We start from the raw sequence: 13,422 nt of genomic DNA, 5'->3' as shown, positions 1-13,422 counted from the left end.
CATACGCCTAGTTTCCTGAAATGAGACACATACGAAAAATGATCAGGCCTATTATACATCTTACTCTAGAAATGATTGGTGAAACAAGTCTAGGTTGGAACTGTTGCTGTTAAAATACAACTAAACAATTTAATTCTGAACTGGAATGAACGCATTGAAGCAAGATGCTATTTTGCGGCACACACACACAGTTCTGCTTATCTACAGCAGGAAGCGGTCTCCTGCCTAACAGAAAGCAGTAGATGTTCTGGTCCTGTTTGGCACCACATAACTATGCGAGTCAGGGCTCTCAACACTGGCATACTTTAAAAAAACAAGTACAGAAACAGACTGAATGCTAAGCATGACCTCAGGGTTGCACTGTCAAAAACTGAGCCCAGAATAGACTTGTTGAAAACTTCAACCAGCCACACACACACCTCTCATTAGGAGTGCGTGTGTTTTCTGGTCTACATCTGTGTGATGTGATCAGTTTATTTCAGTTCAGAATGAAAATGATTTATTGTATTTTAACAGCAACAGTTCCAACCTAGAAAGATGTGTTTTTAAAAATGGGGAAACATTTACATGAAATGCTTTTTATATGGGTATTTCATTGTTATTTGTCTATATTACATTTGTTTCAGGCATAAGGGCAATGAAATGTACAGATATTTATGTTTTTATAAGCTTGGGGCCCAGTAAAACACAATTTCTCATTTGGGTCGCAGGCTGGAAAGGTTTAAGAACCCCTGGCCTAGTTGAAACACCCAACTGAACCACACATCCCCTTTGCAACAGGATTACAATTCTCACCTGAGCCCTTTGTGTGCCCCTCTTAGTATCTATCTCCTCTCTACATTGACCTTTCTGTATAATAAAATACCAAAGCAGATTGGAATTTAAAAATAAATTAAATTCAGTCAACCACTATACAAATGAATGACTAGAGTAAATGTTGATACAAGCCTAAATATTTGTAATATTTTCAGCTATTTGCCCATTTATGTGTCCTCATATGGAAGCTTCTCTGAAGTATCATTATGAACTACTGTCAATCATTGACTGATGTAATCATCCTATGCAAACTTGGCTCCCCACTATGGTAACACTACATGACCAGTCAATATCATTTGTTTTAACTTAGGCCAATGAAAGCATCTTAGGCATTGTAAAGCAACTGTTCATTTGTTATCACTAATAAAAATCACATCACCTCTTAGTAGAGACATTTCACTGCACCTTATGGCTGGGCAGTATACTGTATTTTACGATATACCGGTATTGATGCGCCTGATGCGTAAAAACTGGTTTGGGTTTTTACGTTACCTTCTATAAAAGGTATTTGAATGTTTGGTTTGTTAAATGTGATACGCCGTGTGTAACGTCCATTTTTACAATGCAGCATGTGCAACAACGTTAATGACAACGCTGTTTTCACTTTGCTTCTTAATATAAATCCACTAGTGTTCTATAATTATACTATTAGTTTGTGTTTCTTACATCTGCAAATGGCTAGTTTGTCTTTTCTTAGCAAGTTGGGCCTAAATTGGTTTGGCCGCTAATGCTAATCGCTAGTTAGCTGGCTAGCTAGCTAATAAATGTACTGAGTCAGAGCAAACGTAACTAGCTATATATACACTGCCTGATAATACCAGTGATGGTGTAGAGCTAAATCAGTATGTTTGTGCAATAGTATCTTCTAAATCAAAGAATACGTTAAGCATGAATGTGTTAGCTACATGAAGTAGCTAAGAGAAAACATTCAATCTAGCCAAAGATTATAGGGTCCCCTAGGAAACAACACTAGTTCGTACCCTGTCACAATAACTCTTCCTCCTCTCGTAGCATTGTTGTACCATTAGGTGCAAAAACTCGATGTACCCAGTTGCTGCCCACTTTTTGGAAGCGAACCACGACTTCGTCCTTACGTTGTATCGGCATCGAACACGTCACCCCTCCATAGGAGGAGGTGACCTTGACAATTCATTTTTTAAACGAGAGGCTGCCTGGATATTTAATTTAAAGAGCCTTGCTCCCTTCGGTCTCAACGTCAACTTGGATCCAAAGCCATTCTTGCGAATGTGACTTTGCTACATTGTAAATGTTTGCAAGCTTATGTAGCCAAATTGTATCTATGATTGTATGCTACCCATTCATGTGTTTTATATGTTCAGTTTATATCTGTAAATAACCATTGCTATCAAGCCACAACCAGGCATGATTACAGACACCTGTGTGTGTCCTTTGAAACTATATAAACTAGTGACCCGCAGTGCTTGTCAATATACCCTGATGACAGCTTGTCTTTCAAAACGTTGGTTATGAAATTATTGCATCTGAGCTCCTACAGTGTGCAGCACTCCTTTTCTTTTGCCAAGTGTTCCACTCCACTAGCCAGCACCTCGCCTGAACAGGTGTGTGTTTCTTTCGCCTCCACAATAACTCTTCCTGGCATTTTTCATTCGTTGTCATGTCAAACACTATATTCATAGCGCACACGATTATATTCTAACTATAGAATTTGAACAATCATTCCATTTCCATGATTACAACAGTTCACACAAGTATTTTTCTCTAAATCGTGAGTCAAATAGTAATTGCAACATTTGGTTAAAAATAAGGCCTAGATTGTTTGCTCATATTGTGCAGCTCTAAGTGGCAATGTGGAAATAACCTCAAATTAATACAGGAAGTTGAGAAATTGATCATTTATTTTTAGTTGAAGTTTAATTAAACAGAATAAAACAATCAGAATGGAGAAAGACCCATTGAAATCACGTAGAATGTATGTGTTGCCACCCTAGGGTGATATGATATTTTGGACATATAGTCCAGCCCTACTACAACTATCCAGTGTATGTGATAAATATGTTTCCTCTCCTTTCAAAAAGGCACTCTAATCTAGGGCTGTCCCCACAAAGGTTCTCTTTACACACTGCAACAGCTGAGAGGGGCAGCGAGATCTGGGAAAATCACATAGCAATCATTCCACGAGCCATAGGCACCACACTATGCCCTTAACAAGCACAACTCTGAAAACACCTGCAAGCAGCAGCCCTGCCTGCAGCAACACCTGCCTGGCTACCACAACATCCTCTGGAAGACAGATAGCCAACAGGAGAGGAAGGTAGCTGTGTGGCAAACAGAGAAGCTACTGCCCATCCACAGTACGACTCACCTCTATACCAGCACTCAGAGATGCTTGCTGTACAGGCAGATCCACCTTTCTCCTACGGACCACTTAAAAGCTCAGTCAAACCCTCTTTCGTTCTTTCCATTCTCCATCTCTACTATAGCCTAGTAAACCATGTCCCTCTGCCATTTCCACTCCATTCTCTCCACTCAGCCCCACAGACAGACCAGCCCTGCTGGCCAAGTCGTAGAGGGCACCTAGCAGGCCAACTAAGGCACTCTTACCCCCAGCAGCACCACGGACACTCACTCAAGCAGGTTTCCGTACCGCTGGAGAATCCATCAGCCAAAAATCTTTCACAAAACATATAAAAACATGATTGTGTAAAAATCAGTTTGTTGTTGTAGTGGGCCCACGCTCCCCTGTGCTGCTTGTTTGGAGCGAGTCGGTCTGGAAGTCTAAAGAAACACCTCGTGGATCAGGTTACCCCTGAGGGGAGGGTGTGGAGGGGAGCATGGGGCAGAGCCCAGGAAACAGCAGAGGGGGGCTCTACGGCCGGTGCTTTACACCCACCCCACACCATGTTCCAGTCTTCATTCTATTTCTGCTCACCTCTTTTTAAAATTCTGCTCACGAGGTCAGAGACAGCGAACCAGCATACGTATTACACAGAGACGTGGTCCTAAAAACAGGCATCTCCCCAGCTCTCTTCCTTAAAAAGGTGCAATGCAGCCTTTTATCTCAATATAAAATCATTTCTGGGTAACATTTAAGTACCTTACTGGGATTGTTTTCAATTAAAAATGGTCAAAAAAAAACAATTAGCTTCTTAGCAAAGAGCAATTTCTAAAGCAAGAATTAAGCTAGGACATGTCAGTGGTCTGAGTGGGGAGGGGAAAACAAAAATTGGCAGAGCGGTTTGGAACTCTTTCTTATTAGTCTATTAACCAAGGCAAGTCACCTATACCACCAAAACAAGCTGTCATTTCAGGTGGTCTTTTCAAACAGCTCTTACACTAAAAGGGGCATTATCATTATTTTTCCACCCTCATTGTGGAAATATATTTAAAACACAGGAAAATCAAGTTTGACTGCTTTTAACCTTTAACATTGGCATCACTCCACCAAGACTTCAGTAAAAAGAGGAAAGAGGGATTCTCAACTTCATCTAGGAAATGTGGAATGAGGGAAAAGGGTTTGCCCTGACCTGGCCAAGTGTTGGAAACTCCTCTTCCTCCCTCTGCCATGGAGCATTAGGACACACTAATCCTTTCTCCAGGCTCATACTACTTCTTTCTCTGTCACCATCACCATCCCTCTAACTCTCTGTGTAGTGGCTCTTAAAGAACTACCACAACAAAACTCCTGACTTGCACACTGACGGAGGCATCCATAACGGGAACAAAACATCTAGGAATAAAATGGTGCTCTTGTTGAGGACATGGGCTCTGCAGCCTAGCAAATAAAAATGTGTATCATTGTTGATGCGGAGTGAAAATCTGTCCCCTTTCCACTTTCAAGAAAACTCAAAAGAACTGAAACATTAAGAGGTTCTGATAAAGTTCCAGGAAAACCATTTCATTTCCCTGGCTGTGACTAGCAGGTGAAGTCTGATAGGCCTCCTTCCCAGTCTCACCACTCTCCAGAGTACAAACTAAAGCACTCTGCCCCTATGGGTCAAAGGTCAGTCAGTGGATGATTAAAGAGGGCATGTGGCGGAGCAGCGTGGAGGGACGAGGCATCGCCAGTCTCCACAACCTAGATGGATAGATTAACCCAGGCCCTGCAGCTCAGCTAACAGGCCACAACACACACACACACCATTTCAATGCATTTAAGCTCTGCTGCTGCATTTCACTGGTTATTTTAACTGGCCCTAAAAGACTATGATTTGAGACAACTTGCTGGAAGTTAATAAACCACTGGACTCCTTGATCTACATTACTTGGTGTGCTCCTTTGAGGAGTTATAGAAATGGAGGAGATTAGAAGTAAAAAGCTGTCACTAAAATGGAATCGGATATATTTACTTTTTGGTGCCATTACTTTTTAATGCTAGGGGGCAGAATTTTCACTTTTGGATAAATAGCGTGCATAATTTCAACTTCCTGCTACTCATGCCAAGAATATAAGATATGCATATTATTCATAGATTTGGATAGAAAACACTCTGAAGTTTATAAAACTGTTTGAATCAGGTATGTGAGTATAACAGAACCTATGTAGCAGGCAAAACCCAGAGGACTAACTGTTCAGATTTCCCCCCCCCTCTCTGTTCACTATATTGTCTTTGCCATTGGATATTTAATAGGAACCCATTTTCAGTTCCTACCGCTTCCACATGTCGCCAGTCTTTGGAATATGCTTGAGGTTATTCCTTTGTTCTATGAAGAAGTAGGCCAACTCGGGAACTGGGGACACATTTGTGAGTTGCGCAAGACGTGAACAGCAGTGCTAGTTTGGTTTCATTCCTGTATTGAATACAGATTGCCCGTCTACAATTTGATCGATTATTAACGTTTAAAAATACCTAACGTTGTATTACAAAAGTAGTTTGAAATATTTTGGCAAAGTTTATAGGCAACTTTTGAAATATTTTGTAGTGACGTTGTGTTTTTGTAAGCTGTTTTTTTCTGGATCAAACACGCTTTATAACTGGACATTTGATATATGTGGACGGAATTAATCGTACAAAAGGACCAATTGTGATGTTTATGGGACATATTGGAGTGCCAACAAAAGAAGCTCGTCAAAGGTAATGCATATTTTATATTTTATTTCAGCGTTTTGTGTAGCGCCTGCTACGCTAGCTCCTTTGTTTACTGCTGGTGCAGATGGGTGCAGGCTATCTTATGCTTTTGCCGAAAAGCATTTTTAAAATCTGACATGTTGGCTGGATTCACAACGAGTGTAGCTTTAATTGAGTATCTTACATGTGATTTAATGAAAGTTTGAATTTTATAGCATTTTATTTGAATGGCAATTGGCCAGTTGAGACGCTAGCATCTCCCCGATCCATAAGAGGCTAAAAAGGCACTCACGCAAAGATGACAATCTTTCCGTTTAATAATTTTGAATTATTGTGGCCAATATATTTGCACCTTCTATCATGCAGGTGTTAATTTAAGGACAGAGGGTATACACTAAGATAACAAATCATTAAATATAATCTATGCAACTCAGGGGGATTATTTAAAGAAAGCGCATTTTCAAAAAAAGCACAATCGTTGCACGACTGTCCCTAACCATAAACACCAATGCGTTTCTTAAAATCAATACACAGAAGTATATATTTTTAAACCTGCATATTTAGTTAAAATAAATCCAGGTTAGCAGGCAATATTAAACTAGGGAAATTGTGTCACTTCTCTTGCTTTCATTGCACGCAGAGTCAGGGTATATGCAACAGTTTGAGCCGCCTGGCTCGTTGCGAACTAATTTGCCAGAATTTTACGCAATTATGACATAACATTGAAGGTTGTACAATGTAACAGGAATATTTAGACTTATGGATGCCACCCATCAGATAAAATACCGAACGGTTCCGTATTTCACTGAAATAATAAACATTTTGTTTTGTAAATGATAGTTTCCGGATTCGACCATATTAATGACCAAAGTCTCGTATTTCTGTGTGTTATGTTATAATTAAGTATATGAGTTGATAGAGCAGTCTGAGCGGTGGTAGGCAGCAGCAGGCTCGTAAGCATTCATTTAAACAGCACTTTCGTGCGTTTAGCCCGCAGCTCTTCGCAATGCTTCAAGCATTGCGCTGTTTATGACTTCAAGCCTATAAACTCCCGAGATTAGGCTGGTGTAATCGATGTGAAATGGCTAGCTACTTAGCGGGGTGCGCGCTAATAGCGTTTCAAACGTCACTCGCTCAGACTTGGGAGTAGTTATTCCCCTTGCTCTGCAAGGGCCACGGCTTTTGGGTAACGATGCTTCGAGGGTGGCTGTTGTCGATGTGTTCCTGGTTCGAGCCCAGGTAGGGGCGAGGAGAGGGGCGGAAGCTATACTGTTACACTGGCAATACTAAAGTGCCTGTAAGAACATCCAATAGTCAAAGGTATATATGAAATACAAATGGTAGAGAGAAATAGTCCTATAAATACTATATTAACTACAACCTAAAACCTCTTACCTTGGAATATTGAAGTCTCGTGTTAAAAGGAACCACCAACTTTCATATGTTCTCATGTTCTGAGCAAGGAACTTAAACGTTTGATTTTTTACATGGCACATATTGCACTTTTACTTTCTTCTCCAACACTTGGTTTTTGCATTATTTAAACTAAATTGAACATGTTTCATTATTTATTTGAGGCTAAATTGATTCTTATTGATGTGTTATATTAAGTTAACATAAGTGTTCATTCAGTATTGTTGTAATTGTCATATCAAATTAAAACATTTTTAAAAACAATCGTCCGATTAATCGGTATCGGCTTTTTTTGGTCCGCCAAATCGGTATCGGCTTTGAAAAATCAATCGGTCGACCTCTATTAGGAACCCCTGCTCCTTCCTTGACACACTGACCAGGTGAAAGCTATGATCCCTTGACGTCACTTGTTAAATCAACTTCAAATCAGCGTAGATGAACGTAACGAGACCTGTTAAAGATGGATATTTAAGCCTTGAGAAAAGGTGTGTGTGTGCCATTTAAAGGGTAAATGGACAAGACAAAAGATTGAAGCGCATTTGAACGAGGTATGGTTGTAGGTGCCAGGCACACCGGTTTGAGTGCGTCAAGAACGGCAAGAATAGTCCACCACTAAAAGGACATCCAGCCAACTTGACACAACTGTGGGAAGCAGAGTCAACATGGGCCAGCATCCATGTGGAACGCTTTTGACAACTTGTAGAGTCCATACCCAGACGAATTGAGGCTGTTCTGAGGGCAAAAGGGGGTGCAACTCAATATTAGGAATGTGTTCTTTATGTTTTGTACACAGTGTATAGTGCACAGCAGTGCTGCCCAAACCTATCATTGAGGCAGGAATGCAGAGCAAAGTCAGGCACACAAGCAGAACATAAGAGCGCGACTGGGCATAGTGTCATTCTGACTAACAACAGGACATCAACAGGAGACAGCTACCCACCCGGTCCTCAGAGAAAGGAAAGGACATAACCTGAGAGGTCTGCACCCTGCTCGCCCAGAGCTCTGCCATGTTCTGCAACTGCACTGGCAGGTAACAGTGACAGACTAACTCACTCACAGCCAGGCAAATAGACTATAGGGTGGCCCTGAGTGGATAAGAGCGAGGTGAGGCCATGCCTAAGGGGCACTGGTGTGGCAGACACCCTCAAGAGGGAGGGACACACCATGGCTGCTAAAGGCGGCTGAGGTTGAGGCGGGGGCTCCTGTTGGGGAGCATTTCACTAGTCTCACTAACAGATTGTATAGAGCCAGGCCTGAAGGAGAGGACTGACCTGCCTGTGAATCAGCAGGCTTCCTCCCTGTCTTGGCATGCAGGTCACACAGGGAAGGGATCCCTGCCGCTACCTCGCTTTCCAAACAAGGTGCATGAATTGAGTAGCAAACTGAAGGACAGGAGAATGAACAACCCCTGGAGGACAATGGAATTCAATTAAAAAAATTACACAAGATTTATTGCTGAAAGTAAAATCAATGCGTTTTGGCATTCAGGGTTTTTACAGACATACAAATAAAACAGAACAGGGATTTCTGCCCCATTCTTTAAAATCCCTGATAAAGTCCAAAACACAAAATGCGTTGGTTCTACTTTCAGCAATAAAAACATGTTGAATTCCATAGTCATGCATGTCACACAAACAACAGCATGCATACACACTGACGTATATAATGCATGAGCATAGAGAGACTCAAACACTCGCTCACACACTGGGATTGGCCCAGGCTTTCATGAAGAAAAATGACCTGGCAGAACTGATGAGCAGGAACTAGGCTGACTGCTCGCTTCCCACCATGCTGGTATCGACATTCACTACTAAAACACACCACCACAACACAACACTCACAGGTTAGCACTACAGTTGTGATGTTTGGTTTAGAGGAGGGTTAGGGGTAGAGACTAAGTAGTAGAGTTGAGGTAGTTGATATTAGATCCTTACCCTTGAGCAGGGGCAGGGGCGTGAGCTCGATGGGTTTGCCCTGAGACCGGAATTGGGACGAACTCTGCGATCGCTTCTGCTTGGCCTTCCTGACAGACTTCCGTGAAAATCCGTCCACTTTGTCCACAGATGGAGGTGTGGTTGCTGCCGAGGACATAGCCCTGCTATAGGAGGAGAGACAAGGACAGGTCTCAGCTTAACATCTAGCCACAACACAAGACAGCTTCCTCACAGTGGTGTCTGTACTAAGGATATGTCCAGTTGTGTGTGCTGCTGATTATGCCTCATAGCCATTGATTAGGAGCCCCTGGAGGGGAAGCCGGAAAGTCCCACTGTACACAACTAACCGCCTGCTCACAGCCATAAGAGGTGAATAATACCAACTGCACTGAACTACAACTAACCCGAATAGCGCATATGCGCCACATTTTATCCACCAATTAAGGCAATTCATAATTAGATGATTTACTACAGGTCTCAGAGTCCGTGTGTATAAGAAGAAAACCACAGTTTAGCAGCGTGAGGGACAGCACTGACAGAAGGATTGCAGCAGAGTTAACAAGAATCCATCGATCAGGTCAAATTTATACAATGTCTCTAATGCATTATAACTGGTAAAGTGCCAGGCAGAGGGAGACAGAGTTTAAGACAAAGACACTCAGCCCTGAACCTAGACACACAATCATGTAGCCTGCCCTGAGGCTGTGGGTGGCATTGTTAGCCATGGCTTTATCAGTCTGTTCACTGATCCAAGGGTGAAATATAGTTCATCAGAAGTCTCATTGCTGCTTACCTGCATAGCCCCACAGGTCGTGTGTTAACATGGCAAAAAAACAAAAAATCTAGACAGCACAAAAACTTCCCTTACCCCAGAAAACTATTGTGATAGTTTGCCATTCAAAACTGGACAGGCCAATTCAAATGTTATACAAAGTGAGTCCCTGGAGCCAGAGAACATGTTACAAAAGCCCTATCACCCGTATCATGAAAACACAAAAAGACATGCAAATAGCATCACCACCTGCCACCATGCAGATGAGACAAAGGAGCTACATGGTCAATCTGACTTCTGCATTGGACAAGCAGAATTTACAGTGATGCTGCCTCTGCAAAAGTAAGGACATTCATACTTCATGGAGCAGAGCTGTTGTCAAAGAAGTGAGAACGTGTTTATACAGGACCTCCCGCCCCCACCTACAGTCAACCAATCATGTCAATGCGGAGCTTTACGGAAACCTCCGCAGAGCTCAATTACCCCTCTGGAGGCTCCACAATTGAGTTACACCCTCCATATGGCACCACCAACCACATTTTCTAATCAAGCACAAATCTGCTTTTAGGCTACAGACAATGTAAACCCAAGCACACAGAGGTGTATGCTATTCCACAGCACACTCACATGTGCACAGTGGCACGAGAGTCCACAAACATATCACAAAACAATACAACACTAGCCCTAATGGTTGAGGAACGGGTGCTGCTGCTGCTACACAAGGGACAGTGCTGGTCGGGCATACAGCAAACTACAAAGCCTCCCCATGCCTCCTACATAAGAGACCTGATGACAACTAGAGTCTAGGGGATTAAAGAAAGAGAGCGAGCGACAGAGGGGGAGAGCGAGAGCGCGCGACAGAGGGGGAGAGCGAGAGCGCGCGACAGAGGGGGAGAGCGCGACAGAGGGGGAGAGCGCGACAGAGGGGGAGAGCGCGACAGAGGGGGAGAGCGGGCGAGCGAGCGAGCGGGAGAGCGAGCGAGCGACAGAGGGGGAGAGCGGGCGAGCGAGCGAGCGACAGAGGGGGAGAGCGGGCGACAGAGGGGGAGGGCGAGCGAGCGACAGAGGGGGAGGGCGAGCGAGCGACAGAGGGGGAGAGCGAGCGAGCGACAGAGGGGCGAGCGAGCGGCAGAGGCGAGAGCGAGCGACAGAGGGCGAGAGCGAGCGACAGAGGGCGAGAGCGAGCGACAGAGGGCGAGAGCGAGCGACAGAGGGCGAGAGCGAGCGACAGAGGGCGAGAGCGAGCGACAGAGGGCGAGAGCGAGCGACAGAGGGCGAGAGCGAGCGACAGAGGGCGAGAGCGAGCGACAGAGGGCGAGAGCGAGCGACAGAGGGCGAGAGCGAGCGACAGAGGGCGAGAGCGAGCGACAGAGGGCGAGAGCGAGCGACAGGGGGAGGGCGCCCGAGCGAGAGAGGGGGAGGGCGCCCGAGCGAGAGAGGGGGAGGGCGCCCGAGCGAGAGAGGGGGAGGGCTAGCGAGCGAGGGGGAGGGCGAGAGCGAGAGAGGGGGAGGGCTAGCGAGCGAGCGAGAGAGGGGGAGGGCGAGCGAGCGAGCGACAGAGGGCGAGAGCGAGCGACAGAGGGGAGGGCGAGAGCGAGCGACAGAGGGGAGGGCGAGAGCGAGCGACAGAGGGGAGGGCGAGAGCGAGCGACAGAGGGGAGGGCGAGAGCGAGCGACAGAGGGGAGGGCGAGAGCGAGCGACAGAGGGGAGGGCGAGAGCGAGCGACAGAGGGGAGGGCGAGAGCGAGCGACAGAGGGGAGGGCGAGAGCGAGCGACAGAGGGGAGGGCGAGAGCGAGCGACAGAGGGGAGGGCGAGAGCGAGCGACAGAGGGGAGGGCGAGCGAGCGAGCGACAGAGGGGAGGGCGAGCGAGCGACAGAGGGGAGGGCGAGCGAGCGAGCGACAGAGGGGAGGGCGAGCGAGCGAGCGACAGAGGGGAGGGCGAGCGAGCGAGCGACAGAGGGGAGGGCGAGCGAGCGAGCGACAGAGGGGAGGGCGAGCGAGCGAGCGACAGAGGGGAGGGCGAGCGAGCGAGCGACAGAGGGGAGGGCGAGCGAGCGAGCGACAGAGGGGAGGGCGAGCGAGCGAGCGACAGAGGGGAGGGCGAGCGAGCGAGCGACAGAGGGGAGGGCGAGCGAGCGACAGAGGGGAGGGCGAGCGAGCGAGCGACAGAGGGGGCGAGCGAGCGAGCGACAGAGGGGGCGAGCGACAGAGGGCGAGAGCGCGAGCGACAGAGGGCGAGAGCGCGAGCGACAGAGGGCGAGAGCGCGAGCGACAGAGGGCGAGAGCGCGAGCGACAGAGGGCGAGAGCGCGAGCGACAGAGGGCGAGAGCGCGAGCGACAGAGGGCGAGAGCGCGAGCGACAGAGGGCGAGAGCGCGAGCGACAGAGGGCGAGAGCGCGAGCGACAGAGGGCGAGAGCGCGAGCGACAGAGGGCGAGAGCGACAGAGGGCGAGAGCGACAGAGGGCGAGAGCGACAGAGGGCGAGAGCGACAGAGGGCGAGAGCGACAGAGGGCGAGAGCGACAGAGGGCGAGAGCGACAGAGGGCGAGAGCGACAGAGGGCGAGAGCGACAGAGGGCGAGAGCGACAGAGGGCGCGAGCGACAGAGGGCGCGAGCGACAGAGGGCGAGAGCGCGAGCGACAGAGGGCGAGAGCGCGAGCGACAGAGGGCGAGAGCGCGAGCGACAGAGGGCGAGAGCGCGAGCGACAGAGGGCGAGAGCGACAGAGGGCGAGAGGGCGAGCGAGCGAGGGGGAGGGCGAGCGAGCGAGGGGGAGGGCGAGCGAGCGAGGGGGAGGGCGAGCGAGCGAGGGGGAGGGCGAGCGAGCGAGGGGGAGGGCGAGCGAGCGAGGGGGAGGGCGAGCGAGCGAGGGGGAGGGCGAGCGAGCGGGAGGGCGAGCGAGCGAGGGGGAGGGCGAGCGAGCGGGAGGGCGAGCGAGCGAGGGGGAGGGCGAGCGAGCGGGAGGGCGAGCGAGCGAGGGGGAGGGCGAGCGAGCGGGAGGGCGAGCGAGCGAGGGGGAGGGCGAGCGAGGGGGAGGGCGAGCGAGGGGGAGGGCGAGCGAGGGGGAGGGCGAGCGAGCGACAGAGGGGGAGGGCGAGCGAGCGACAGAGGGGGAGGGCGAGCGAGCGACAGAGGGGGAGGGCGAGCGAGCGACAGAGGGGGAGGGCGAGCGAGCGACAGAGGGGGAGGGCGAGCGAGCGACAGAGGGGGAGGGCGAGCGAGCGACAGAGGGGGAGGGCGAGCGAGCGACAGAGGGGGAGGGCGAGCGAGCGACAGAGGGGGAGAGCGAGCGAGCGAGGGGGAGAGCGAGCGAGCGAGGGGGAGGGCGAGCGAGCGAGGGGGAGGGCGAGCGAGCGACAGAGGGGGAGGGCGAGCGAGCGAGCGACAGAGCGGGAGGGCGAGCGAGCGAGCGACAGAGCGGGAGGGCGAGCGAGCGAG

General features: G+C 48.4%; 1 protein-coding gene across 7 annotated transcripts in view; it reads right to left on the bottom strand.

The window, feature by feature from the left end:
* Positions 1-13,422, bottom strand: part of LOC110505634 (serine/threonine-protein phosphatase 2A 56 kDa regulatory subunit epsilon isoform) — a 79,583-nt gene that overhangs the window by 51,397 nt on the left and 14,764 nt on the right. For 4 of the 7 annotated variants that reach the window (XM_021584980.3, XM_021584979.3, XM_021584976.3 and 1 more), the window contains exon 2: positions 9,211-9,374. In XM_021584980.3, coding sequence (XP_021440655.2) covers positions 9,211-9,367 — 157 coding nt within the window. In that variant the 5' untranslated portion in view covers positions 9,368-9,374. Of the gene's footprint in view, positions 1-3,399; positions 3,722-8,547; positions 9,375-13,422 lie in introns of those variants that run through there. The other 3 variants (XM_090220858.1, XM_021584982.3, XM_021584981.3) reach the window with 3 other exon arrangements.

Source organism: Oncorhynchus mykiss, chromosome 25 (assembly GCF_057628025.1).
Source record: "Oncorhynchus mykiss isolate SJ-2025 chromosome 25, ASM5762802v1, whole genome shotgun sequence".
NCBI classification, from domain to species: Eukaryota; Metazoa; Chordata; class Actinopteri; order Salmoniformes; family Salmonidae; genus Oncorhynchus; species Oncorhynchus mykiss.
This window is presented reverse-complemented; position numbering and strand designations above follow the sequence as displayed.